The following is a 27,022-nucleotide window of genomic DNA, read 5'->3' on the forward strand; positions in this document are numbered from 1 at the left end:
CTTTATGGGTGAGCAGAATTATTTTGAATTTAATTCGCTCAGAAATTGGAAGCCAGTGTAGGTCGAACAAAACAGGGGTGATGCGGTCGAATTTACGAGAGCTGGTAATAAGTCGAGCCGCTGCATTCTGCACTGATTGGAGCTTTTGGATAGCGTATTTGGGGACACCGTTTAAAAGAGAGTTACAGTGATCCAACTTGGAGGTTACAAAGGCGTGGACTAGAGTCTCAGTGGTCTTAATGGATAGTAATTTCCTTATACGGGAAATGTTCCGAGGATGATAGAAGGCAGATTTACAGACAGATTTGACATGAGGGAGCATTGACATAGTACTATCGAAAACGACGCCGATATTTCTGGAAGATGAAGACGGCTGTAAAATATCAGAACCAAAACGAAGTGGAGGTATAGACTGTTGAGGGTTGTGCTTTGAATAAAGGTAGAGAAGTTCAGTTTTGTCTTTGTTTAGCTTCAGCTTATTTAAGGCCATCCATTTATCTAGATCGGATAAGTAATTCTCGATTTTAGCAATGCTACTGGTTAATTCCAGATCATCGTTAACGGAAAAAGAAATGTACAACTGAGTATCATCGGCGTAGAAATGAAATTGCATGTCGTGAAAACGTAGAATGTCGGAAAGAGGAGCAGTGTAAAGTAGGTAGAGGATCGGCCCAAGAACGGAGCCTTGAGGTACTCCACACTCGAGCTCACGAGATTGCGATTTCCTCCCATCGATTAGGACGACTTGTGTGCGGTTAGTAAGGTAGGAGCGGAACCAGTCAAGTGCAGTGCCACGTATTGAGAATTTAGAATTCAATCTTTTGAGCAGTATTACATGGTCAACAGTGTCAAATGCAGCGGAGAGATCTAGTAACAGGAGCATGACACAGTGGCGATTATCGATAGCAAGCAAAATGTCATTTTGAACACGGAGAAGGGCGGTTTCGCAGCTGTGGAATGATTTGTAGGCAGATTGTAGCGGCTCTGTGAGTTGGTAGAAGTCAAGATAAGCTTGAAGACGCACTGCCACAACCTTCTCAATGACTTTCGAGATAACCTTAAGGTTCGAAATAGGCCTAAAATTACTAAGAACTTCGTGGTCCAGGTTCGGTTTCTTGAGAAGAGGGGTTACAACAGCGTTTTTAAGGGACGAAGGTAGAAAACCAGATACCAGTGACAGGTTTACAATACTACAAATAGATGGTAGGAGCAGGTCCAGATGTTCTTTAAGTAACGTGGCTGGTAAAGGATCCAGACAGCAGGATTTCTGCACAACAGAGCGGGCAATCTTCGATAGTTCAAGATTTGAAGTAGGTGAGAAGTTGCTAAGCTCACAATTAGTGGTGGAAATATCCAGTGAGGAAAAGTAATCCGGAATTTCAGAAGGAGTAGGTATACTTCTAATACGGGTTATTTTATCTTCGAAGAAGGTAACAAATGTATTAGCGAGATCTTCAGCTGATGTGCTGGTTGGATAACTTTTCTCTGCTTTCCTGTGGAGGAGACGGTCGATTAATCGAAATAGGGCTTTGTTGTCGTTTCCAGCCTCTGAAATACGATTAGAGTAGTAATCCATTTTTGACTTAAAAATGGTGTTCTGAATAATAGTGCGTTGATTAGCGTTAAGTCGATAGTCTGATTCAAGTTTGGAGCGTCGCCAGCGCCTTTCAAACTTGCGGCAGGTTGTTTTCTGTTTTCTGATTTCCTCGCTGTACCAGGGAGCATTAGGTCGCAGATTGATGATTCTTGTGCGCAAAGGTATATGTTTGTCTAAAATGGAAAGTAAAACCGAGTCATACTGGTCACAGAGTTCCGTAATTTCCTGAGATGGTGAGTTATATAAGGCGGAGGAACGAATATCACGCCGTAGGTTGTCTGGATCAATGGTACGCAGTTTACGTGATGAGATGGTGAGCTTAGCTTTAGGTGGTCTCTTGATAGCCAAGGTGCAATGAACAGCAGAGTGATCAGAGATAACCGGGTCGTTGATGGATAAATTTAAGACAGTTTCTTCGCCGGATCTTGTGATAATGAGGTCAAGGGCGTTGTTGTTTTTGTGCGTCGGGGTGTGGACATTACAGACTTCCAGATTGAAACAGCTTAAAAGGTCGAGAAACTTATCGGCAGTGTTGTCAGATGAATCGTTGACATGAAAATTGAAATCACCGGCTAGAAGAAGACGGCCGGAAGAAGACACTAGCCTTTCCAGCAGTGAAGAAAAATCATCAAAAAAAGCAGCATGTGTAAGACCATTCTTGACAGAAATTGGAGGGCGGTAAATAACAATAATACGTATGATAGATGAGGAACAGTGAAGCAGTACTTCTTTAAATTCAAAAGATTTAAACGGATCCGATTTAATTTGCTCCATTTTCAGATTTTTCCTGTAGAGTAGGCCAACACCTCCACCATTTCCATTAGGTCTTGGTATGTGAACAAAAGCATATCCGGTGGGACTGATATCACGAACGGTGTAGTCAGAGCAGTCATCGGGTTTAAGCCAGGTTTCAATTAAAGCAAGAATGTCGATGTTTTTGTCAACCACAAAGTCTTTAATTTGTAGCGTTTTATTGATGATGGATCTTGCATTTAGAAGGCAGAAGTTTAGCGAATTTGCAGATGAAGAATTCAACGGGTGTCGTTTAATCGATACCAAATTATTTAAATTAGGTCCAACAGATAATTTCACACTTGAAGGTTTACGAACATTCCATACAGAACTAATTTCTGTGATTTTGTGGAAACCATACGATTGCTTCATGGCCTTGCCTGCTCGAGTGCGACGTGTTCTGAGAATCCCTTGAATTTTCAGGAACTGGAAAAGGTCGGGTTGAAGTTTAGATTTAGCTCTCAAATCCAGCAATTGCTGCCGTGAATAATTAAGTTTAATGGGCGAGACAGTACTATGCAAATCTCTGTACGAAGAAGAAGCAGGTCGATGAAGCGAGGAATTTTCCGGGTCGGGTCCGGGATTACAGTGAACATCCATGCATATGGTAAGATCGATGTCGAAGAAAGAATGAGGAAGGGCTAAAGTGATCAGTCCATGTTTCGTTGTCTTGGAGATTGCAAGCGAAAGTTTGTCGGATGTAAATCCATGCGGTCGACGCTTGAAGTGAAAGGTAGCGTTGAAGTAAAAGTTTATCAAACTATCCGGTGTAGGGTCGGCTGAAATCCAAAATCCAGCTTGTTTACGGTAGTAAATATCTTTAAAAGTGGATTTCCATTGACAATCCAAGCAAGTGAGGAAAGAAAACAACAAAAAGGAAAATAATATGCAGAGCTGTGAATTGTTATCGGCAGCCATGCTGGCGCATTGTTACCGGCAGCCATGCTGGCGCATACATTAACTGATTCAACGATCTATGATAACGCATAGAAAATAAATGCGATATTTGAGGAAAACAGCTGTTAAATGAGTGGCGACTTTTTATTATCGCATGAACTTATCCAACCTTGCCCCGAAAAAGGGAGGAATTAGAAAAAAAATTATATTTAAATTTCTAGCGATAAATCCCTAAACTCATTAGCCGTCAAGTGCGATCAAAATAAAAACACTCCTTTGAATTTTAATATACTGTCTAGCAGACGGATGTTAAGAATTGAGAAATGAAAAAGTATAGGAATATTTCATTATCTTAACACCAAACTGTCTGCACAGGCCTTCAAAGAAATTCCTGGTTAGAAAAATGGATTTTAGAAAATCACTTTTGATCCTTGAGAGTGGAAGATTCCAGTAAAAAAATGTATTTTTGTATGCTTTCCCCGCATTTTCAAGTCTTTTAATTTTTCTGGTCTTTATCACCTAATTTTCTCCGCACGACACTTAAAAGCGCACGGAAAACCGCAGAGGACACCATCAGTTAATCAGTCAGCCAGTTAATCAAATAAGAAGTAATTTATCTTGACGCGTTTTTTCTCTCAAAGTATTGAGCTTTGCGAATTATGAATCAAAGTGTGGCACTTTTATTTTCAGTCGGTAGGGGCTGCGCTGATTCATGCTCTTGAGAAGAAACTTGGTGGTAATTTTACTGGAAAAACCAAAGAGTAGGAGTACTGTCTACGATATTATTGCAGAACCTGTGAAGGAAGGAGCAAAGAAATCTCAATGAATGAGTGTGTTCCATATACAGCTATTTCAATTTACGTTGTCAGATCAAAGCTTCAAGGGTACGGGACAAGACCGAAAGGCGGTATGGGTAGATTAGAATTAATTTTAGGCTTTCGGGGTTGTCGGCGCGAGATGGACATGTAGGCTGAAAATACAATATAAATCTTCGCTGTATGGACGAGGCATTGTTAATTTTGTTGATAATTATTCATTAAGATCCCATATTCCCCTTCGGTCTTGTCTTGTAGGCTTGAGGCTTTGATCCGACAACGTAAATTGAAATAGCTGTGTGTCAAACAAGACTCAATGCCGCACGCTAATCTGTAACCTGGCCTCCGCTCTAGTTACCAGTTCTAACCGAGCGATTGAACTGGGTGAAGCATTTGATGGATCTCAAAATTTAATCCAGCTCAAAATTTGATGCAACCTAAAATTTTGGAGAATTTTGGTCGTATCACTACAAAATTTATCTAACCCCCCCCCCCAAGTAAGGCCTCCTTTATAGTATGTCAGCGATGTACCTCCGTTCTCCCTGAAAAGCATGTGATCCCCTAAAAATTCTCCACCTCCCAAAAGACTGGCCTCTAATCTGGCGGCAGGAAAACTTCCCATGAAAGTAAATGTTCATTAAACGTTAAGTAAACGTTAAGTATTCATTTATTCCAGCTATTTTTTGGTTTTCGTCGGATTTCATTCGGAAATGTAAGATCGCTATAGAAATCGGAACGCCCTTTGATGGCATGTGTGACAATTTTCTTTTGTTTATCGTCCAAAAACGAACAATAGCTTCAATTCCGAAAATTTTGCTTTTAATTTTTTAACCACACAGCAAGGAATGCCAAATTTGAAAGGCACTATAACTCAATAATAAAACATGAGTTAATTAAAATGCCTCGCGAATGCGCACGGCAAATGGCAAGAATTGAACTTTCAGCTTTTGGAGCAGTCCGTTCGCGTTTTTCAGTGATGAAACATTACAGACAGTAACAATAGCTTAAATGTAAACAACAGAAGTTTGGAGTTCATAGAAAAAAACGACTCGCGAGCGTCCCAGAAACACTTCCTCCGCAATTGCTCTCAAAGGCTTAATCGTAAAAATGTGTTAAAAGCTGTCAGACTCAAAGCTATCTAGTTCCTTAGATCGGACTTTCCTAAATTTCGATTGTGATCTAGCACGCGCTGTTCGGAATTTTTGCGAATGCACGACTTGCAAACACGCTTCACACGCACCTCATTTAAAGGTCTCTCTATAAAGCTCGCAAAATGCCCTTTTTTATTTTATGCAAATCAAGATTGAGAACATTTGGCGGAAAGAAACTTTTCATGCATAAAATGCTGCAGTCATTCTTCATGCTTCACTCGCGCCGGTAAAAGATGGCTGTGCAAAAATTAAAACGACAATAACAAGAAGTAAAATACGAACTTTGGCCCACAATCATCAAATATGCTTGTTCAAAGTCTCTATTTAAAGATTTGAAAATGCTCTGTTTTAATAAATACAAATCAAACTTGAAAACATTGAGCGAAAACATATGAAGGCACAAAATGTCTTCAATCATTTTTTGGAGTTCACTGACACGTCAAGGATACACTTGCAGACGCTGCCGCTCGAGGTCGCATAATTGCGCTTCTGTTTCATTCCTTTTAGTCTTTCTCCAAAAGATCTCACCTTTTCCAAAACGAATGAATCCGAACTTAGTCATTACGCTTTCGGCGGTTCTACGTGGCCTCCCGAAGTGAATACCCAAAGGAATAAAGCGAGCCTTCTATGCACAAAATCCAGCAGCGACACCCATTTCTGAATGACACACTTACATCGACGTGAAGTTGTGATGAGCCCCAAGTTTGGAGAGTGGATTTCATTGTTGTCGTAACCGAGTTGCGGTTATAATCCACTGGTCTGGTACTTTGCAAATATTACAGCAGCTTTCTCGACCTTTCTAAAACCTGAATGCTAATGTGTTGTAAATAACAAAGATCATGTCACAACGAAGATGTCACCTATAGCACTCTACGAGTTATTTTGTGACGTCACTCACTCGTGGGTCATGTAGGAGATTTTAGACTTTACAGGCTGATTAAAACTTGAGCTTTGTAAAATGGACCACTGAAACCTTCGAGTAAGCTTTTCTCGCACTTGAATTCAAACAGGGCAAATGGTGTATAACTCAGACAGATGTTTTGAACAGAACATTAACTACTGTCTATTTCACTTGTTCTAATGCAAATTTTAAGACAGTAAGAATGTCATTAAAATAACACAGCCTGCAAAGTAAACAACGACGACTAAATAACTAGTCTCTTCAACTGTTGCCTTTGCTTTTAGCCAAAAGTACTTGGATTTAGTTTGGTTTCTGCGCATAAGCGATCAGATACGTACAAGTTGATTAGCTACAACAGCCACAGTCAAGATCTATCGGGGCGATAAAGGTACTTAGTTACCCAGTTTGGTTAAGTGTTTTGACTCCCTTCTGACTTGAATCTTGCTGCCATATAACAAAAGGCTGATGAGAAAGACGCCCTTCGACGCAAATGCTTCCACGCAAATGACTTAATCTACAATCTTAGTTTCTATAAGCTATCTAAAGTTCGTGATGAAAGTGGTTAGAACTCTTTTGTGATTGAAAAAGTTCTGTTTATTCTTTATGAAACCGAATACTTATTAGCATTTTTGATATGTTCATAAGTTGTCTTTTTAGCAAGAGTTCCTTTCCATTCCTGCGGTCTATCATAGACTCCAGAAATTCGTAAACACCGGAACATTTGGGTTTCCCTCTTGCGGACCATGGGGTTAAGATATTATCTGTAGGCGATATTTTTCTGAGCATGATCAGGATTTTAGTATCGGTATTGTTGTGATTAAAAGCTTTTGATTCACGATAACTATTGCATAACAAGTCACAAGTTAATTTAATATTATCAACCGAGTTGATAACGGTAAATTAGCCACCGTAAATTGGCCTCCGTCATCAACTCAGTTGATATACCAAATTACCCTGTTATACTCTACCACTAACGTAGCACCACAGTTTATTGAGAAACTTACCCCTTTTATTAATTAGCAAACAAATTACACCGAATTCTTAACAGGACTTAGTAAAAGATAAAGTTAAGAATATTACAATACGCTTGATCAGAACTGAAATGACGCCAAAATAGACAACTGACCTGCAAAGCCAATGGCTTCAAAACGAAATAAGTAAGTCACGTACCCCATTCACATCAAATCTCAAACAATGTTTTCTCAATGTCAATGTTTTTAAGCTGGTCAAATCGATCTTTGTCAACTTATTTTTTTTAATTTTGTGGGGGGGAGGGGGAGGGGGGCTTCACTACCATGGCAACAGGAAATAGTAAACAAAATGCAATTGATAAGTGGATCAAAAAGAAACCTCGCTAAAAAGCTTTTTTAATTTGTTGTAAACTGATTTAATTGGAACAACAAACCCTCTCTCGCTTACACAATTATTCCGACTAAAGAACAGTTCACTTAAACCTTTTTGTCTAAATTGATTTCTTTTTACGTGTAATATAAACCTATTTTTGTCGTAGTGATTAATGAAAATCACATCTAGGCAACGCGCCTTTAAAAATGTTAATCTTTTAACAACACGTTCTCTTGTTTCGAAACGATATTGTACAAAATCACGACAAACTAACCGAACAGCTGGCAATATCACGCGAAGTTGGACAGCACGAGAGAAAAGATATGTTGAAAAAATACTGAAAACATCTAAACAAAACAGAACTTGAAAATACAAATATCAGGGCGCATGGTAAAGAAAAAGAACATTTTTACCAACGAAATTGGCTCTTTTAACTTATGTAACCTGACCTTTCGATCTAGAGATCCTACTGGCCGGCTCCTCTTCCTTCTGCGATTTTTTTTTTGTTTTACCCAAAATAAGGGGGAAAGCTCGGGACCCCCAGGCCCCTCCCCTGGATCCGCCACTGGATAATGTAAATTGTTTCGAAATTTAATTGTATTCGTGTTTCATTTCCTCATTCTCCCTGAGTTCGGTATGCCACAGACAACCCCTCAGAACCTTCTCTGAAGTGCTTTCCGGAGGTCTCTAAAAGGAACCATGTGAGTTGTCACGACCATGAATTACAACAATTCTTAATTCGTAATTTTAGTCTTAGTTCAAAGATGGGATGCGGAGGTAGCAAGGCAGTGAGAACCAGAACAGCTCCAGCACCGATCGCTCTCGATCAGGGACAAACTACCACCATTATTACTTCTTCCAAAGAGGAGACAAGCCCTTTAAACCACAGAGAACAGCCCGACGGTAAGACAACCGTTGATCAAACTGCGTCAGAGGGACACCAAGAAACCCAGAAGCCAGATAATGAGGAACCAGTCACTCAGAAGCAGATTTCCTTGGTGCAAGAAACTTGGGGGCTAGTGAATGGTGATCTAGAAAAAGTTGGAGTAGACTTTTACATAAGGTAAAACATCTCAAATGTTATTGAATCAGCTTGCCCTCGGTTATCATATTAATTTACAAAAATTCAAGTTTAAAATGTTCCTAGTACATCCATGGGTTTATTGTATTCCAGCCGAAAAGTGAGACCCTTAAGTTTGCATGTGCTTTGAAGGAAACTTTCTCAGTGTATGGACACAGAAAGTCAGCAAAAAGATTTAACAGAGTTCCCTAGATCCTATAGCAAGATGTCTGTATTTGATTCGACTTTGATCCCTGAATGAAAAGCATGTTTTTCATCGTTCAATTTCTCCGTTATAGTCGGGCTCATTTGTATCATGATAAACTAGCGAGAAGACGCATTTGATGAGGTAACAACTTTTTAAACTCACAAATCAAACCTAGTTTGATGAGAAAATTATTTTGACCATGAAAAGATGTGCTGCCACGCCATGCAATGAGGTCAATTGCGAAATAATCTGTTTTTAGAACCCTGCGGTTTTACGCGATGCCGCATGTCATTTGCCAGGCCGAGACTGCAAAAAAAAAAAAAAAAAACCACAACATTTGAAAAATACGTCATGAAGGATAGCCCCAACCAGCTCTCTATCGAGAAAAGTCACTGGTCTAGGAATGTTCTGTTCTGATCAACTGTGAAAATACCACTTCGGCAGGGAGCACTCGCCTGCCCGTGACTGAAATCATTAATCCAGTAACTTATTTACCACCTTTCATAAAACCTTTAATAATTGTTTGGCAATATGATGTAATCTTTAAAAAATTGCACCAGCTTATGCCAAGTGTTCTTGTGGACGCGGCGGGCGCGATAGTGGAGCAGAGCGAGATTAGTGGAACGCTTCTAACGCCTTTTACGTCCTTTTACCCTCTTGAGCACACCTTTTTTCAACAGAGACAAAATTTGTAGAGCGCCTTTTACTTACTACTTAGTGTATTTGTCTTAGAAAGCAATTTTTGATTCTTTTTTTTTTCCTCTAAGGTTGTTGAAGGCAGACTCAGAGATTTTAGAACTGTTTTCATTCCGAGACATTGACAAATCATCCGATGACATCATGAGAGCCGATGATCGACTTAAGAGACAGGCGCTGGTAACAATGCAACACGTGGACTTGGCCGTGAACTCGCTCAACGATCTGGGCTCTATTGTTCCTGCTCTCAAGGACCTGGGAGGGAGACATACGATGTACAAAGTCGAAGAACATCATTACGTGGTAGGAAATGAAATGTAAAGAAATGTATGTCACGTGAGTAAACAAATCGATATCTGCAGTCACACCCAAGTAGCCAATGAATACTCAAAGTAAAACCAAGGAAATAAGCAGAGAGGCGGGAGAACACGAGTCATTAAATTTCTGTATGGAAAGACTTCCTAAGTGAAATAACTAGCATTTATAGAGGTAAGAAATCGTACAAACGAAGCGATCGCAAGACTTCTTTGGGGTCAATTAAATATCTAGTTAGTCAAAAGTTCAGCAGTGACACTTCAGGTGATAGCTCTTGGTCAAGTAGACTTGTGCCTCTATTTTTTAGCTTTTAGGATCTTTTCATACTGAAATATACTCCATGCAAAAATATTCAGGACGGAAAAAACTAAAATCTGGGAACACTTTTTATTCGTAGAGCGCTTTCAGATTGAGAGTTAAAAAACCAAAACCAAAGAGATTACAACAGCCAATCAGGAGAGAGGAAAACATTTTAGACAATAGGAACTCAGAGCAAAAAGAAACAAACTGCCTAAAAGGCGGGAAAACGCGGGTGACCAAGTCGTGATTGGTTTTAGTTTTTTTGCATCTGATTGGTTGAGAAAGTGGTGCAATTTTTTTGGACCCAATCACAGAGCAAAGTAAAGCGAAATCAATGCTATCCTGGATTATTTTCGACAGTCAATTGAGAATTGCCCCTATTGTTTTCGTTTAGTTTAGATACATGTAGTTTATTTTTTTTTTAATTATTTTAGGTTGCAGGATCTGCTTTACTCGACACTCTTAACAATGGTCTAGGGGACAAGTTTACTTCAGAGGTAAAAGAAGCGTGGACTGTTGTCTATGGAATCGTTGCGAACACGATGCAAGCAGGAGCCAAAGAAGTTTTGGAGGGATAAACAAGGAAACATCAGTTCATATACTCTATACACAACCAAAAAATATTCTGAAAGGGTCTTTTATAGAACGTTTATTGCTGCGATTTCGCCTCATTCTGAAAACGTTAAAGAAACAAGAAACGTGCTCAAACTTTCATTGCTTTGTTTAAAACAAAACAATGCTGCCTGCTTCTCAGGCTTTAAAAATGTCTTAACTGCCTAATTGGTCACGGCGACAAATGTAGACTCGAATATACTCAGTACCTTCCGAAGGAAATCGTCATCGATCAGCTGTTAAGAGATTTTAAATATATAATTTGGCGAGCCAAGTATGCAGACATGTAGAGCATTTTTCTTCAAAACCACATCTAGACCTTGACTTCTCCAGAAAAGCTGTTATATTGTCATGCCTTTCAGGCAAGCTCAAGTAAGGGTAAGGCGAACCTGCGTGCACGCGTGGCGAGTCCTAAGAGCGAGTGATGTGCGAGACACGCGTGACGTGTGACACGGGTCCTCTCCCACGTGATCCACCCTTCACACTTGTCTACAGCTTTCCTCCGATTCCCCGGAAGACACCAAAAATTACGTCTCTCATGCAGGCTAATCTGTTTTCTTTGCTTTTGCTTTTTCAAGGTTTATTTACCTATCATGAGTTACTGATACTTACTTTTGCTGTCTTGCTAGTTTTTTTAATTTATAATTCAGAAAGCTGATAGACTGACTGTTGATAAGACTGAGTGTCGCGCTTAAAAAAAACGAACACGATGATCATTAATTGCAAACAAGTTTTAGCGTAAATGTTTTTGTTCGTGGCTTTCGTTTTTTGCTTATCTTAGTTTTCGCATCTGCGTAACTTTTGTTATCTTTTTTAATCAGGCATATATTGGTATTGTATCGAAGTATCGGTGGCAGAGTGTTAAGGCCTATTTACACGGCACGACTTTGTCGCATGCGACAAGCTTACGACAGGCCTACGACATGACTTAAGAGTCGTAAGCGAGTTGTAGGTTTGATTTACACGAAAAAATTCGTGTCGTAAGCCTGTCGTAAGCTTGTCGCATGCGACAAAGTCGTACCGTGTAAATAGGCCCTTAAAGTGCCTTTTGAAGGATCTCGAATATTAGTTGGTGTATTGTCCGACCACTGACGATCCTGTAACCTTCTTATTCCCAAGATCCAATAAGTTATACTCCCTTCTCATTGTATTTCCTTATCGATTAAATCCGAAAATTTGGCCATAAATCACGATAACGCTCTCTAAAAAAATTAGCCGGTCTGTTTTTATAACCTTTTTGTAAAATAGCATATTGGAATTACAAGGAGAACTTATATGTTAATCAACCCAAAAAGCTAAAGGATAGGATTTCCGAAAAGGTTCACGGCTGTTGTGTCACAGATAATTCGTCGTGTTGATTTTCCATTGGAAAGTGCCTTTATCCGCCATTGTTTGCATGTTAATATGAAATGATATACTAGCATTTGAATGCATACAATGCTTTTGTAACGATAAACAAAAAAATAAGGTGGCAATCACCACCTGACTCTTATACAGTATATTTGTACAAACGATAACCAAAAAAAAAATTTAATAAATAAATGAGAAGAAAGAGACCTTTAACAGCTGCCTCAGTTTTAAGGGGAATACATTCATAAAAATGCAAACGTGTTTTTTTTTTAAATTTATTTTTTTTTATGTGCATCCTTTCTGGAAAGGAAGCATTAAACAGTTTTCGATTGCGTGTCAAAAAACCAAAAGGAAAATAGTGGCAAAGGTCAATTCGAAAAAATTTAGCATCATCTTAAGACATTGAGGACACTTAACAGACAAGCTGCTTGAAGAGTGGGAAACGGAAGTGATCGAGTCACGTTTTGTTCTAGTTTTGCATCTGATTGGTTGAAAAAGATGGGGGAGTTTTTAGACCACTGAAACAAAAGAAACCTCGGATTACTCTCAAATTTTAACTGAAAATCGCTTATTCAACTAAACCGTTATTCTGTTGAACAGAAGCTGGTTGGAATGCCTCGATCGACGGCACACAGTGCTGCAGTCCCACCGAAATTTCCCACAAATGCTCCCGGTCGGAAGTCATGGATCATTCTTTCAACTTGACCTCTCGGAACAGTACGAAGATGAGGACAAAGGAATTTTCGCGACAAGTCTAATCCGTAATTTTACTTTTAGTTTATATTAAGGATGGGATGCGGAGGAAGTAAGGCAGAGAGAATCAATACAGCACCAGTTCTGATCGCAGGACAGACTACTACGACCACATCGACCGCTACACGAGAGGAAACCAGCCCTTCAAACCCCAGACATCAGGTCGACGGTAGGATAATAGATGACCAAACTTCGACAGAGGATCGAGAAGAAACACAGAACCCCGGACACTGTGGTGGAAGATCTCATCGAGCCAGTCACTGAGAAGCAGATTGCCATGGTGCAAGAAACTTGGGGACTTGTGAAAGGTGATATAGAAAAAACGGGAGTAGAGTTCTACATGAGGTAACACATCTCCAATGAAATTAAACTCGACTAAGCCTTTGTTTTGTTAATCTAATACAATTCAACTAGTGTTTCCGCGACATTCATGGCTCTGCAGTATTCCATCCATAAACTTAGCCCCTTCGATTTTTACGTTCCTCCAGTGGGAACCCTTGGAAATTGACAGACACAGTAAGTAGATAAAAGGATCTTATAAAGTTGTTCGTTTAAATTTTATAGCGAATTTAATCTTAATCCCCAAATTACGAACACGTTTTTTCAGTGTTAAATCCTTCCGATACAGTTGCATATATGTGTATATATTTATTTACAGATAATTATATCATGGTAAATCATGACAACTTAATTATAAAGGAGCTGTACATTAAGGACTCGAACTTAATTGGTTACAAATTCTTGACTGCAACATAATGCATTACAGTGACGCATACTTGAGTCAAACTGTACTATAAACTGTTTCTAAAATCCTGTTTTTTCTCGACGCTTCGTGCATTTGTGATGTCATTTACCAGCTCGTTACTGGAAGGGCAAACATTTGAAGAATTTTCCACGAATGATAACCCAAACTAGCTCCTCACTGCACAATGTAATGGCGAACGACGACAGGTATTTTGTCGACTCAGTAAATACCAAGGGTTTCTCTTTCGTCGACACGGAGTTCCATTCACGCCTCTTTATTAAAATACCCAACTAGGAATCTTGACTCCGAAACATCTTTTTTCGTATTTTGTTTAACTATAAACAGTCAAATTGCAATGCGATCTGATGCTTTGGAATAACGCCAGGCCATTCCGTGCGTTCAGTTAGCTTAACAGTACTGTAACAGGCAGGCATGACAATAGCGCAGAGGGGAAAAAAGTGGGACTTGTTTAGACACCTGAATAAATGGGGTAAGCCTCTAGAGAAACTGTAGTGCTGCGCCGGTGGGGGGTGGGGGAGAGGGTGCTACAAGATAATTTGGTTTTATTAACCCTCTAGAGAAACTGTAGTGCTGCGCCGGTAGGGGGTGGGGTGGGGGGGAGGAGAGAGTGCTACAAGATTATTTGGTTTTATTAACTGAGTTTATCACACATTGTGAACTGGCCACCGCAAACAGTTTCTAAAGCTGAACACCTATTTAATTACATCAGATTACCTCTACCAGTGAGAGGTCTTTAGGGAGCTGTGCATCCGGATTTTCATCTTTTTATTTTGTCTTGATAACTAATACTAACCTAAAAAAGCAAGTTTTTCATTAATTTTAAATTGGACATGGTTTGATGCTACTTTGGTTTAAAGATTTAATGAATGTAACCGAGAGGTTACAATTCATAGACCCAACGTTTCGACAGAGACAAAGAAGTTCTTTGTCCTAGGGAAGCATCTTCTCCGAGTCTCTCCTCCGCAACCTTAACCCTTTAACTCCCATAAGTAACCAAGACAGGATTTCTCCTTACAATATCAATACAATATCAAGCAGAAAAGTGTTGAGAATAAAGAAAAATATCAATTAGGGGATTATAAATTGATCCAATCCCAAATTCTCCAAACTAACATCACAAGAACTGTATGGCAGGCAGTCAGGAGAATTGCTAATGAGATCTTGGGAGTTAAAGGGTTAACGGCCTATTTGCCAAAAGAAATGGGATAAGTCTATAGTTATCACCACTAATCGGCGTTATCACCAGCGCCTTTGTTTGGAAGCCTGGCATATCAACTCCGCCCACGCTCCTTTAAATCTTGATGATGGCGGCTTATTTCCTGACGCCTATTTACACCTCGTCAGAAAAAAGGTCAGCTAATTAGTGAGCGTGTAAAAGGACCTCTTGTTGCAGCGTTTAGATGAAGGCACTAGTAAGGAGTGTCGAAACGTTGGGTCTATGAATCGTAACTTCTCGTTTATATTCATTAAATCTTTAAACCAGAATAACATCAAACCATGTCTGATTGTCCACCTGGTTGCTATGTAAACTTTAATATATTTCAATTTTAAATCCTTCTCTCTCTCTCTCTCGCTCTTAGGTTATTCAAAGTGAACCCAGAAACCTTACAAATGTTTTCATTCAGAGACATTTATAAATCATCATGTGACAAGATGAGAGCTGATGATCGACTTAAGAGGCAGGGACTGGTAACCAGGACTGGTAATCGGGGTTCTATTGCTCCTGCTCTAAAGGACTTGGGAGAAAGACATGCAAAATACAAAGTCGAAGAACATCATTATGGGGTATGGAAAAGCAAATTACTTAACGCGATCTTTGCAGCCAGTGAATTATCAGACTGGAATATGTCAAATGATCACGGTCAAATAGAGCGTTTTTCGCAAAATCTAAACCAGAGTTACTGGTAAGTTATTACAACAGCCGATCAGAGCGAATTAAGTAAAACAAGGAAGTGAGTAAAAACAATTAAATTACCCGAAGCAAGAGAAATGCAATTGAAACAAGACGCGGACTACTTTCGACAGTCAATAAAAAAATTGAAATAAGTGGTAGCAATCACGTGGATAACACAGGTCCATCACACTTTTAATTTTCTTTAATGGTCAATTTAAAATCTACTGGTCTTTCAATTATTCACCCCTGTCCACTTATCGACGGGCCATTGACGAAGCAAATTAAAGTTATGTGGGCGGTATCGAGTTTTCTTTTAAGATCTCATCTAATTAAAACAAACTCCACGTAAAATTATCAAGGCTTACAATGCTTGAGATCTTGAAACACTTTTTGGGCCAAAATAAAAGTGCAATTTCATGGAATTTTGTCTTAAATTTATGTTATTTTTTAACTTAAAGCTTTTTGGGGTCGCTTTGCTTGACACTCTTGACAAAGACTCGAGAAAGAAGTTTACATTGGAGTTAAAGAAGCATGGGTTTTCGTTTATGGAATTGTTGCGGACAGGATGCTAGCGGGAGCGAAAGACGTTCTCGAAGGATAGATCACAGATGACAAAAAAATTTCTGCACAGTTCCTTACAGTGATGGCGCTGAAAGAGTAAAACAGATGCATTCATTTTAACCGTCATGACTGCAAGCCGACTGGAAACATTTTTTTCAATAACCACAGACGGCCCAAGCTCACGTCTCGAGAAAATTCATGAAAGCGTCACGCGCTTTGTGACGCGGTGTTAAGTTACGAGATTTGAACACGTAATAAGGAATAGTAAGGGAACGAAATATGGTCGTCGATTTACAACGATAAATGTTTCGAAATATGAACATTTTACACGTAAAATCAATAAAACTTACTCACATCCAGTGTGTTCGTCGTAGTTTCTGGCGATTTCTGCCGTTTTAAGCTTGCTCTTCCATCACTGTTATTCCTGCCAAAAGGAATTCCTATTCCTTAAAACGTGTTCAAATTTTCAACGGTTTCTCTCGTAACTTAACGCCGAGTCACACAACGCGTGACGCTTTCATGAATTAATCGTTGACTTTTTCTCAAGACGTTGCATAATGTCTGACATAGTGGCTTACATGTTTAATAAGCACTCTACAGTCGTGTCTATGTAAATATTAAGAAGCCCTTCCACTAATGTAATTGTATCTTTTTTGGTTAAATACTAAGGATGATAATGTTTTCATTATAAATATAAACACAAATTAAAATATTTTTAGCGATAAAGACGAACTAAATAAATGAGAAGCTATGAACTGTCAACAGCTGCTTGATTTGTGAGGAAAAGCTATTCATGACATAAAAACAGAGCTCTATCTGCATGAAAATAAAGTTAGTAAGTGTCTTGGAAATCACGATAACTTCAAAGTCGATCAAAGGTCGTGTGTTACTCTGTCTTGTGATCCAGGGAGGTCTGGGCACTACAGCCGAAGTTACACAACACAACTGACTCAAGATGGTCGCCGGAGCGTATGCAACGAGCCCCAGAAGGCAGAAAACGTACAAAAATGGCTACTCTACCAAAGCTAATGGATTTGCAGCTCATGAGCAAGCGAAACTTAAAGAGTTTAAAGAGTCTTTTACCGAGGATTTCGAGGATACACCGTTTCAAGTCGCTGTTTTAACGTATCTATCTTACTTCTTTTTGATTCTGTTCGGCTACTTACGTGACTTCATGCGAAAATACGGTTTGGAAAAGTCGAAAGCACCGAAAGAGGGCGGAAATGAGGTGAGAATGTGATCTAAAAGTGCTTTTACTTACAAAGAAATATTCATAGCTTCCTGAAATCATTACGGATTTCAAGATCAGGCACAGTTCTCTGATGTCAGCTGTTGCTGTACAATCACGAATCGCTACACCACAATTTGAGGGCGTCGACCGAAATTATTTTTAGTCAAAAACTTCCTTTCATCAAGCTTCGATTCTGTAACTATACTTCCCATAAAGAAAATTCGTCGAGGGAGGAATTATTTTTTCTTGGAATGTGAATTTAATGCCCGAGTTATTCACAAAATATTCGTTCTCGTTCTTCGATCGATGCAACGCGCTTCGTTTCGCAATGTTTTGACGGTGAGACGCATGGGCAAATGGACTGATATTGTCATTGAACAAGAATGTAGAGGCCTGTGGTCATTCATAAATTTAAAATAACGCAATGTGACAACATCTAGATGTTACATATTTCCCTGGCAGTATAATGTATCCGCTTAAAACCCGTACAATTATGATGTAAGTGCATGCTATTGCAAACTCAACAGCTTGGAAAGATCACCATACCAAGATAAAATGTGTCACTCGGGAAAATTAGCTCTCCTTTTTTTTCGATGAAAACAGTTACGTTAACCCCTAATCCACCAAGAGGTCTTTGACAAATTTCCTCTTTAGTTGTCTTGTGTTCATTCCTTGTCTTCTCGTTTTCATCCTCTGTTTGTTGGATATAAATTTGCTGTTACGAAATTTCTAGAGGTCACATGCTAATCACCTCAATAAGCCAAAGAGCTAAGGTTTGAAAATAAGGTCGGATTTTCATGAGGCCACATTTATCTATAATTTTAGGCTAAAACCTGATGTTTACAAATTGATAAAGAGGGTAATTTTGTAAAGAAACTACATGTACATGGGGTGGGGTGTAATTAGATAATTTGGTTTTGTCAGCTGACTTAATAATATGGCCTTGTCAAAATTTCTAAAGCTGATGTTTTGTGTGTTAGTCTTTTGTCAGAGTAAATTAGGTATTTCATGCAAGGCATTTTACACTGAGGTTTTTAATGTTAGCTTTTCATCAGAGAAATTAAGAGCTTATTTCAATCCAATGCTGATAAACCAAAATCATAGTAGTCACAATTGCAAGTCTTAGCAAAGGGAGCAAGGGTCCAATGAGAATTCAGAGTGAAAGCAAGCTAACTACTAATAGCACGGGAAACTCTGACCAACCAAGTTATGGTTGGTTTTTTGTTTGGATCTGATTGATGTCAGTTTTCTGAACCAATCAAGTGGTGAAATAAACCAGAACCAAATAAATCTTGGAATGCATACAACACTCGATTTGAAATTGCTCTAAAAAGGAGTGTTTAAATCAGGTTATTTTTTACTCTTTTTATTGTTCTTGGTAACCTGATATTTTATGTTTTTTTCTAGCATGCTTTATTCATTAGTACCTTGTTCTACTGCACTTGCCCTTCCTTATACTCAGAACAATTTAACCCTTTAACTCCCAAGATCTCATTAGTAATAACTGTGTATATACAATTCCTATGATGTTAATTCAGAGATAATGTTATTATGTCAAACAGTAATCCCATAAATTTATTTTTTTTTTAAATTGTTATTACTGGTTGTTATTGTATTGATTGTAACTAAAGGAGAAAATGCTCTTGGTTACTCCTGGGTGTTAACCCTTTAACTCCCAGATCAAATTTGTAATTCGCCTTACTGTCAACCATGTAATTCTTATAATGTTAGTTCAGAGAATTAAGTATTGGATCAACTAATTATCCCAAATTGATATATTTCTTTATTCTCATCACTTACCTGGTTGATATTGCATCAATAATGTAAGGAGAAATTCTGTTTTGGTCACTCATGGGAGTTAAAGGGTTAAAGGATTTGCAGTCTTAATAACTTACTGTGAAAAGTCGAGTAGACCTCATTTTCTCCAAACTACTTAACAAGACTTAAAGCAATGTTTAGAACAAAAGGAAAGGAAATAACACTTTAAAAGTGTGCCATGGAGAAGTGGGGTGAAATGAAAAGCAGTTGGCTGGCTAAACTCAAATTTCTAAACTAAGCTTAAAAAGTAAATCCTTTTAGCACATGTATCAAGCATGGCCTTGTTTTTCTTGATAACTAACACTTATAATACTGTGTAAAATACAATTTGGCCTAAGTGCATCAGATATTTGTTTGTCAATGAATAATATTATATTCTCATTGTTTGACCCTTAAATATTCAATATTATACAGTTCATGTAACTCCTATGCCTGCATGACTTTCTCAATTGATTTGTCCACCTGTCAGTGTGTCTTCATCACATTTTTAAATGTAGAAGTTCACAGTTTTGTTTCAGAAACTAAAGGTTACTTGAGTCTCTTCCCTTGTTTTGTTTTGTTTTTCAGAGTTTTGTCCCTCTTTATGCGGATTTTGAAAGTTTCTACACAAGGAATCTTTATACTCGAATAAGAGACTGCTGGAACAGACCAATCTGCAGTGTTCCTGGTGCAGATATTGAAATTCTTGATAGAGTCACTGATAATTATGGGTGGTCTTTCAGGTATGATGTACATACCTAAGTTTTTAAAAATTGTTTTAAAGCATTTTTTGCAAGGGACCTTCAAGGTCATAACTGCTTAAATTGTTGGTAATAATTATTGAAATACTTGCAGATACCAGAGAAGACAATGTGCCTCAGTTAACATGCCAAAAAAAGGCAAAAACTCAAAATTAAATTCATTTTTTATGTATGTAAAGAACTGGATAAAATCTCCAGCCATCCAAGGAGTTGGTCAGAGCAAAACTTATATTTGATTGGACATTGACTGTTGACTAGCTATTGTTCTGAGCCTTAATCTTGCATTCCCAAGTTAGCAGAGTCAATTTAGAACATTACAGTTAGAATATAAGTTACAGAACTACTGTAAGGCAGCTTTATTGATTACTGATTTTATTAATGACATACCTGGTGTATTTTTAAATTTCTTTTCTTAGAAAAACTGGAGAGACCACAAAAGCACTTAATCTTGGTTCTTATAACTACCTTGGCTTTGCGGAAAATGTGGGTCCATGTGCTGAGGCTGCTGAGAAAACAGTGCTTAAATATGGTCTGGGAGGCTGTAGTCCAAGACATGAATATGGTGAGCTAAACAACGTTTCTGTGGCAGAAAATGATCAGTAGTAGAGCAAATGCCAACTCCTTTGGGGTGGGACTAGGACTTTGCATTTCATGTAGTACAGTGTGGGTGCCTCAGGCTAGCAACTTTTGTATTTGGGGAACTGGTAAAACTTTACTTCTATAAAAGCTTTTTGAGTAGGATATCTAGATGTTTTGTATCAGAGTCCTCAGTAATTTCTCCAAGAGTGCAAAGTTTGTAATTGAGCAAAGTGGCCCATACAGTCAGCACTTATCTTGGTTTCTGTAGTATGAAATGCCTGGGAGAATTATTTCTCCCCCCTGGATGGGGATGCTAGTCTGCCTTAAGGTTAACCCTAAGCACTTCATCAAACTTCCCAAACACTTTGCCAGTACTCATTTATACTCCTGGGTGGAGAGAGGAACTGTGAAAGGAAAGTGTTTTTCCTAAGAACACAATAATGCCCCCAGTCAGGTCTTGAATTAAGACCTCTTGGCTTAAAGTCCAGCACATCAGCCATTGGGTCATTGCTTCCCCCAGATTGCTTTTCCAAGAGTGCAGCTGTGGTAGTGCTGGTCCAGAGCAAGGTTACCCATTAGGCAGTGTTTCTTCAGCTTTCCCTCACAAGTAATTGTTCAGAGGATTTTGTTTCCTCTCCAGGAACTCTTCACATTCATGATGAACTGGAAGCTCTTGTGGCACGGTTTCTTAATAAGCCTGCAGCAATAGCTTTTGGAATGGGTTTTGCTACAAACTCCACCAACATACCCACTCTGGTGGGGAAAGGCGATTTGATTGTCAGTGATGAGTTGAATCACTCCTCCCTTGTTCTGGGAGCCAGATTGTCTGGGGCTAAAATAAAGGTCTTCAAACATAATGGTAAGAATTGATGATTAATTTGATTAAAGAAATCTGGTAAATACTGCAGGTCATTTTACAAGGAATTCATTATACTGTTAATCCAATGATTGGGTATTGTAGTGAGAAATTTTATTTGAATTTTAGACATGAAAAGCCTGGAGAATATTCTTCGGGAATCTGTTGTTCAGGGACAGCCACGCACTCACAGACCTTGGGGAAAAATTCTCATTATTGTTGAAGGAATTTACAGGTATGTATTAAGTGAGGTAAAATGCTAGTTGGACCAATGCAGACTCAAGGTAATGCCAGCTGATGTTGTCATGTTAAAATTTAACATTGGTTGAATGACCTGGCAGGGTCTGATGGGGTTTTACATCTCCACTGTGTTGACTGAACACTTTTAGCCTGAAGAGTGACTAAAATCTAAGTTCTCGTTACAACATCACCCCTGAATCAAACATCAAGGTCATGAGAATAAAGGAGATGATCATCAACTTAAGAAGCTAGGAAATCTTTAGAGATCAGTATGGAGAATATGCTTGAGTTGATAACAGGATGTTATGTATACTTATAATGGTGTAAAGGGCTAAAAACACTGATTTGTTCATGAATACTGCAATTTTTTGTAAATATTGGTAGCTCACACCTTCCCATCATCTTAAGGATTACATTAGGTCTTTTCTTTTTTTTACTTTGGTGCTTTGTCTTTGTATATTGTTATGAGAAAATCAATGCTTTTTGGTTTTTGATCAAAGCATGCATGTATTGTGATTGAACCAATAATACTGTATATGGGATGGTGCCATGATCTCTAACACTAGGCCCAGAAATATTGCTTGCAAAAATACAGTGGGGCTGTAAATATCTGAATTTTTCCATAATTCATTTTGTGCTACTTACTTTCTAATGAATTTTTTTATTTCCAGTATGGAAGGTTCAATAGTGAGATTGCCTGAGGTAGTAGCTCTTAAAAAGAAGTACAAAGCTTACCTTTTCCTTGACGAAGCTCACAGTATTGGTGCTATGGGCCCCAATGGAAGAGGTGTAACAGACTACTTTGGGGTGGACCCTGCTGATGTTGACATCATGATGGGAACATTTACGAAGAGTTTTGGTGCAGCTGGGGGATACATTGCTGCAACTGAGGTTAGCATTGAAAAGTCTTGTTCTCTAGCTGAAGGGGGTGCTTGGGAAAAACCCCAACTGATCTAGTGATTGACTACTAGATCCTCCTGTTAATTTGTCAGTTAATTCCTTGTTAAACAAAAGGAGAAGTTGGTGTTGCATCAAAAGGCACTCAGGGCTTTTTTATTTGCAGTCCTTCAATTATGTATATCCATGAATCAATTTCCTTTGATTCATACTGAGAGATTAATTATTGTGAGACATCAAATCAAAAACATTCTTGTTAACAAATGATGATAAAAGTTTGGTTCTGATCTCTTTATCTCTCTTGTTGTGCTGCTCGGATGGTGAACTAAGTTTTATTTCGCAGGAAATAATAAACCATATCAGGGGAAGTTCCCACAGTGCTGCATATGCTTCTTCCATGTCACCCCCTGTTGTGATGCAGATTATTGCTTCCATGAAGATGATTATGGGTGAAGATGGCACTGACAAAGGTTTGTTTATCTTAACACTTTGACCCTTCAGAATGACAAGCATTCACTAATCTCTCTGTACAATAACACGCGTGAATCGCATATTAAGGTCATGAGAATGAAGGAAATGATCACCAACTAATGATACTCTTGATTGTCAAACAAATTCTCCTTGTCAGCACTTTAGAAAATGTATAGAGACTAGTAAGGAGAATGTGCATACTGATGTTAGGGTGTAAAGGGTTATTACATGGTGTACTTACAATACAGTGATCATGTGATCTACTTGGGTGAGGTGCTTAGCATGAAGTGTTAACCAAAGCACACATATATGAGGATTTGACCACCAGTCAGTTCCATTGTTACTTTCAGATGAACTACTTGTACCAACTGAGTGACAAACTTTTTTTTTTTCTTCTTGTCAATTTTTAATTTGCAGGAAAGAAAAGACTTGTTCAGTTGGCTGAAAATTGCAAGTAAGAGAAAAATTCTGATATCTTTGGTTAGATTGTAGAGGTTTGTGGATTAATGTACACAGAATTTAATAAATAGGAAAGTTAAAAGTTTTTAGCGATGAAGGCCAGGGGCGCCTGACATAACAGATACGTGTTGCTCAACTATATTCTGATTTGGACGAGGTAATAGTGTTAGCATCATTAACAGTTTGCATATACACGAAGTTTAGTGTAACTAAATTATAGCCAATTCTTTAAAAACGATTAACCATCAAGAATAGAAAAAACAAAAGGCCTACCCCATACATACTAATGATGCGGATGTATCAAGCTTATGCACGCACGTGCGATATTTTGACGCGCTCATTTCTTTTTTTATTCGCACTTGCATGCGACGTTTGGTGCGTATTATGTGCGTTTTTTTGGTTAACGTATATCTTAGCGGTACTGTACTCACACCATCTTTCCTCCTTTAGCTAAGCAAAGTTTGTAGATTAAAAAATCGTGTTTATCATTAATTGGAGTCAGTCTTTTGACGCGTTAACTTCCAAGATCTGATTCATATATCTCCCTTAACATGTAACTATTACTGTTCAGGTACTTCCGACAGAGACTCAAGCAGATGGGATTTATTGTGTACGGTCATGATGCCTCCCCAGTCGTTCCTCTTCTTCTCTACATGCCAGCAAAAATCGCGTAAGTGAGACGCTGATTACACTATCAGTACGATATCTAGCAGACAAGTGATGAGAATAAAGAAAAATATAAATCAGGGGATTATTGGTCGATACAATTCTAAATTCTCCAAACTAACATCATATGAATTGTATAGTAGATAGTAAGGAAAACTTTCAATGAGATCTTGGGAATGAAAGGGTTAATAAATGGATTCCGTGTTCGGTTATATATGACAGACTTGCAACCCGACACTTAGCGTGTAGAGCAGGTGTGAGACTGCTGAATATTTTCTCGGTGAAAATTACAGCTGGCTTCTTTGATTTAATTTAGGGTAGCGGAAGAAAGGGGGCGAGCGACGGTTCAAGGGAAGGAGGTGGGGGGGGGGGGGGGTGGAGTAACTCTAAATCAAACATGGGTGGCCGGATGAACGATCGCGACCTCGTAGCACCCACGCTCTAATAAGACGCTTGCATTGCAGGCTACCCAAAACTTTGTTTTCTAGGTATGGTTAACCTGTGGTTTCGCTCTGTCGTGTGCTATATTGCGCCATGTCGAGGCTATGTGAGAGAGGAATACTGATAGTTTCCTTTGCATACTTATACAAAAAAATGTATTTCTTTGTTTTTCTGTTTGTGCGTGTTGAAGCTAATGCTTTTTTTCTTTTAGTGCATTTGGCCGTGAAATGCTGAAAAGGAACGTTGCTGTGGTTGTGGTTGGTTTTCCTGCCACCCCTCTCATCGAGTCTCGCACCAGATTCTGTCTGTCTGCCGCGCATACCCGTGAAATGCTGGACAAGGTGGGTGAGAGCTACTGTTGCTATGGCATCGAATCTTCTAACAGAGCCACACTTTTCCTTCGGAACCCCTTGTGATAAAAACAGCGTGACAAAGAAAAAACAACAACAAACAAACAATAAGTACTCAGTAGTCAACACCCACTGGGTTCTGCAATTTTAGAGAAGGAAATAAAACTAAAGAACCTAGAAAAAATAAATTGGGATAAATCTTCTTGGAATTAGGAAGATAGTCATCAATAATCTCGACTTCGTTCTGACGCAAAATGTGGGAAAAAAATGAACCCCTCTGGATATAGGAGTACTCAACAATCTGTTACCAAGACTGGATGCTCTCGAATATCCTGTCTTGAAGTTGAATTTATTGGTTGAGGCTTTGGATAGTGCATTTGACTTTGGCGCGTCGAGAGGAACTCTGAGAGTCCCGTGCGGCGCGCTTAAGTCAATTTTCTTTTCTTTTTTTTTTTTTTTTTTTTTCGGCGTTGACTCGCGTGATGAAACTCGCCCGAAAAGGATGCACCTCTTGTAGTCTACATATTCCTCGATTCAAATTGGATTCGTGAGTTGTTTTGGTTTACATGGATGTAAAAAAATCCTCTATGCCACTTATCAGTGTTTTCACGTGTAGTGTTAATTTTTTCCTTTTTGTAATATTTTTTTAATCAGGCTTTGGAAGCCATCGATGAAGTAGGTGACATTCTTCAACTCAAATACTCGAAACAGACACAGAAGAAATAACTGGAGCTACAGAGGTCACATAGAAACAAAACACTGTAACATAGACATGAAATAACTGGTATTATTGTTTCTTTAAAATAATAATAATATTTGAATGTTACCCACACTGCAATGGCCACAAAAGAGTATGCTCTTTTTTTACTTGTGAGGCAAAGGTTTAGTTGCTGTGGTCGAACTTCTCTAGGAATTTTTAAATTAAATGCAAACCACACAAAAATTTTCTTCAAAGTGCGAGAGACTGGGAACTAGGTGTCAGCGCAGTAAACTTTGAGGTCCTGTCAGATCAGGCTTTGATTGGCGAAAAGTTCTGCCCAACTATCCTTGAGGTACTTGCTGGGTATCTTAGCAAAGCGCTTGGCTTATATTTATTGAAGGACTTTATGTGCTAATTTTTTCTTCCTTTTCCCCATAAGTCTTACAAATAAGTTCTTGCGAGAGGTTTCTGTTTTCTTTGCCTAGCCTCTTTTCTGCATCGTTTCCGTTTCCGAACATTTTGCAGTTCATTAAGAGAAATAAACCAATTTTTAATATCTGTTTCCTACACACTAAAACAATTATGCAACTCGACTTTGGTTCATAGTTGTTAAAAATGGCCCAGTTATTTACAAAAAATATTGATATCAGTTAAGGGAAGACTCAGCATATGGATATTGATTTTTTTTTTAGACAATTTATACTTTTGGTCTACTATTATTATAAAAAAATGAAGTGCTCTTTCAGAGCGTTCCCTGCTATGTACAAACAATAGCGATATCAGTTTAAGGATGCCTCAGAACGCAGATATTATTTCTACTTTTGGTGAAGATATATTTAATCCTATTATAAGATCTTGGTTTTATAGTTGCTTTTCTTAAATGGGGAAGGGATGTGATAAAAACCATGTAGTAGATAAATATGGACAGTACCGTTTGAAAGCTGAATGCTTAAAGTTTTGATTAATGACAATCGAATGGGAAAAGATGTAGTTGTGTTAAAATATATGCTCTATTAAAGCCATCACTAACAGTAATTGAAGACGGAGCTTTGTAATTGAACAATTTTGTTAGTAGGGTTGATAAGCACAAGAATGAAGTGATGCTAGCAATGGTGTAGAGGAGTCTTAAACAATTGCCTCTGCAATAAAAGCATTTTGAAGATGAGAGTGCTCATTTCTCTTTGTCCTGTTTAGCAGAATAATGATTGCGATAGAGTTCAGTCCTGCTTAGAGAAGTGGCGTATCATACAGCAGCCGGCTTTATCTTAACTTATTTAACCAATACCTAGCGGGGCCTTGTTGTGCTTTAGTCGGAGACTGAATCCGCGACAAGCTCTTACGGCTGTGACTCTCTTAGCAAGTGGGAATGCGGGTAATGTGGCGCGAAAAAAATGCAGGGACATGATGTCTGATTTTTAAAGCTTCCACGAGTCACAATCAATTCGAGATAAATTGGGTCTGTGCGTATCAGTGACTTTCTTGGTAAAAATTAAAATTCTCGTGTGATATTCATATTTCAGCTTTAAAAGCTATATCAAAATTATCCTTAAAGACTGCTTCTA

General features: G+C 38.6%; 2 protein-coding genes and 1 pseudogene across 3 annotated transcripts; all 3 read left to right on the forward strand.

Annotated features, from left to right (window-relative positions):
* The first annotated feature begins 6,399 nt into the window (after positions 1-6,399).
* LOC131796759 (uncharacterized) lies at positions 6,400-12,221 on the forward strand. Of its 2 annotated transcripts, none has more exons than XM_059114391.2 (4): positions 6,400-6,541; positions 8,249-8,560; positions 9,533-9,764; positions 10,511-12,221. In XM_059114391.2, the coding sequence occupies exons 2-4, from the start codon at positions 8,262-8,264 to the stop codon at positions 10,652-10,654; spliced, it is 675 nt and encodes a 224-aa protein (XP_058970374.2). In that variant the 5' UTR covers positions 6,400-6,541; positions 8,249-8,261; the 3' UTR covers positions 10,655-12,221. The 2 variants fall into 2 exon arrangements, with proteins under 2 accessions (XP_058970374.2, XP_058970448.2); XM_059114465.2 differs by having other exon boundaries at positions 9,533-9,797; positions 10,511-10,646.
* A 378-nt stretch (positions 12,222-12,599) lies between these two features.
* Positions 12,600-16,865, forward strand: LOC131796919 (uncharacterized; annotated as a pseudogene).
* A 77-nt stretch (positions 16,866-16,942) lies between these two features.
* Positions 16,943-26,625, forward strand: LOC131797200 (serine palmitoyltransferase 2-like). Its single transcript, XM_059114855.2, has 11 exons — positions 16,943-17,240; positions 19,629-19,783; positions 20,218-20,363; positions 21,021-21,239; positions 21,366-21,471; positions 22,148-22,367; positions 22,717-22,843; positions 23,262-23,298; positions 23,875-23,973; positions 24,622-24,751; positions 25,415-26,625. Exons 1-11 carry the CDS (start codon positions 16,968-16,970, stop codon positions 25,484-25,486), a joined length of 1,584 nt encoding a protein of 527 aa, XP_058970838.2. The 5' UTR covers positions 16,943-16,967; the 3' UTR covers positions 25,487-26,625.
* Positions 26,626-27,022: the final 397 nt, after the last annotated feature.

Source organism: Pocillopora verrucosa, chromosome 7 (genome assembly GCF_036669915.1).
Source record: "Pocillopora verrucosa isolate sample1 chromosome 7, ASM3666991v2, whole genome shotgun sequence".
Taxonomy (NCBI): Eukaryota; Metazoa; Cnidaria; class Anthozoa; order Scleractinia; family Pocilloporidae; genus Pocillopora; species Pocillopora verrucosa.

Coding starts and splice junctions, on each gene's coding strand:
- LOC131796759 (XM_059114391.2), top strand. CDS start 8,262: ATGGGATGCGGAGGTAGCAAGGCAGTGAGAACCAGAACAGCTCCAGCA. Junction 8,561..9,532: donor GGAGTAGACTTTTACATAAG/GTAAAACATCTC, acceptor TTTTCCTCTAAG/GTTGTTGAAGGCAGACTCAG. Junction 9,765..10,510: donor TCGAAGAACATCATTACGTG/GTAGGAAATGAA, acceptor TAATTATTTTAG/GTTGCAGGATCTGCTTTACT.
- LOC131797200 (XM_059114855.2), top strand. CDS start 16,968: ATGGTCGCCGGAGCGTATGCAACGAGCCCCAGAAGGCAGAAAACGTAC. Junction 21,240..21,365: donor AAAGGTCTTCAAACATAATG/GTAAGAATTGAT, acceptor TTTGAATTTTAG/ACATGAAAAGCCTGGAGAAT. Junction 22,368..22,716: donor GATACATTGCTGCAACTGAG/GTTAGCATTGAA, acceptor TTTATTTCGCAG/GAAATAATAAACCATATCAG.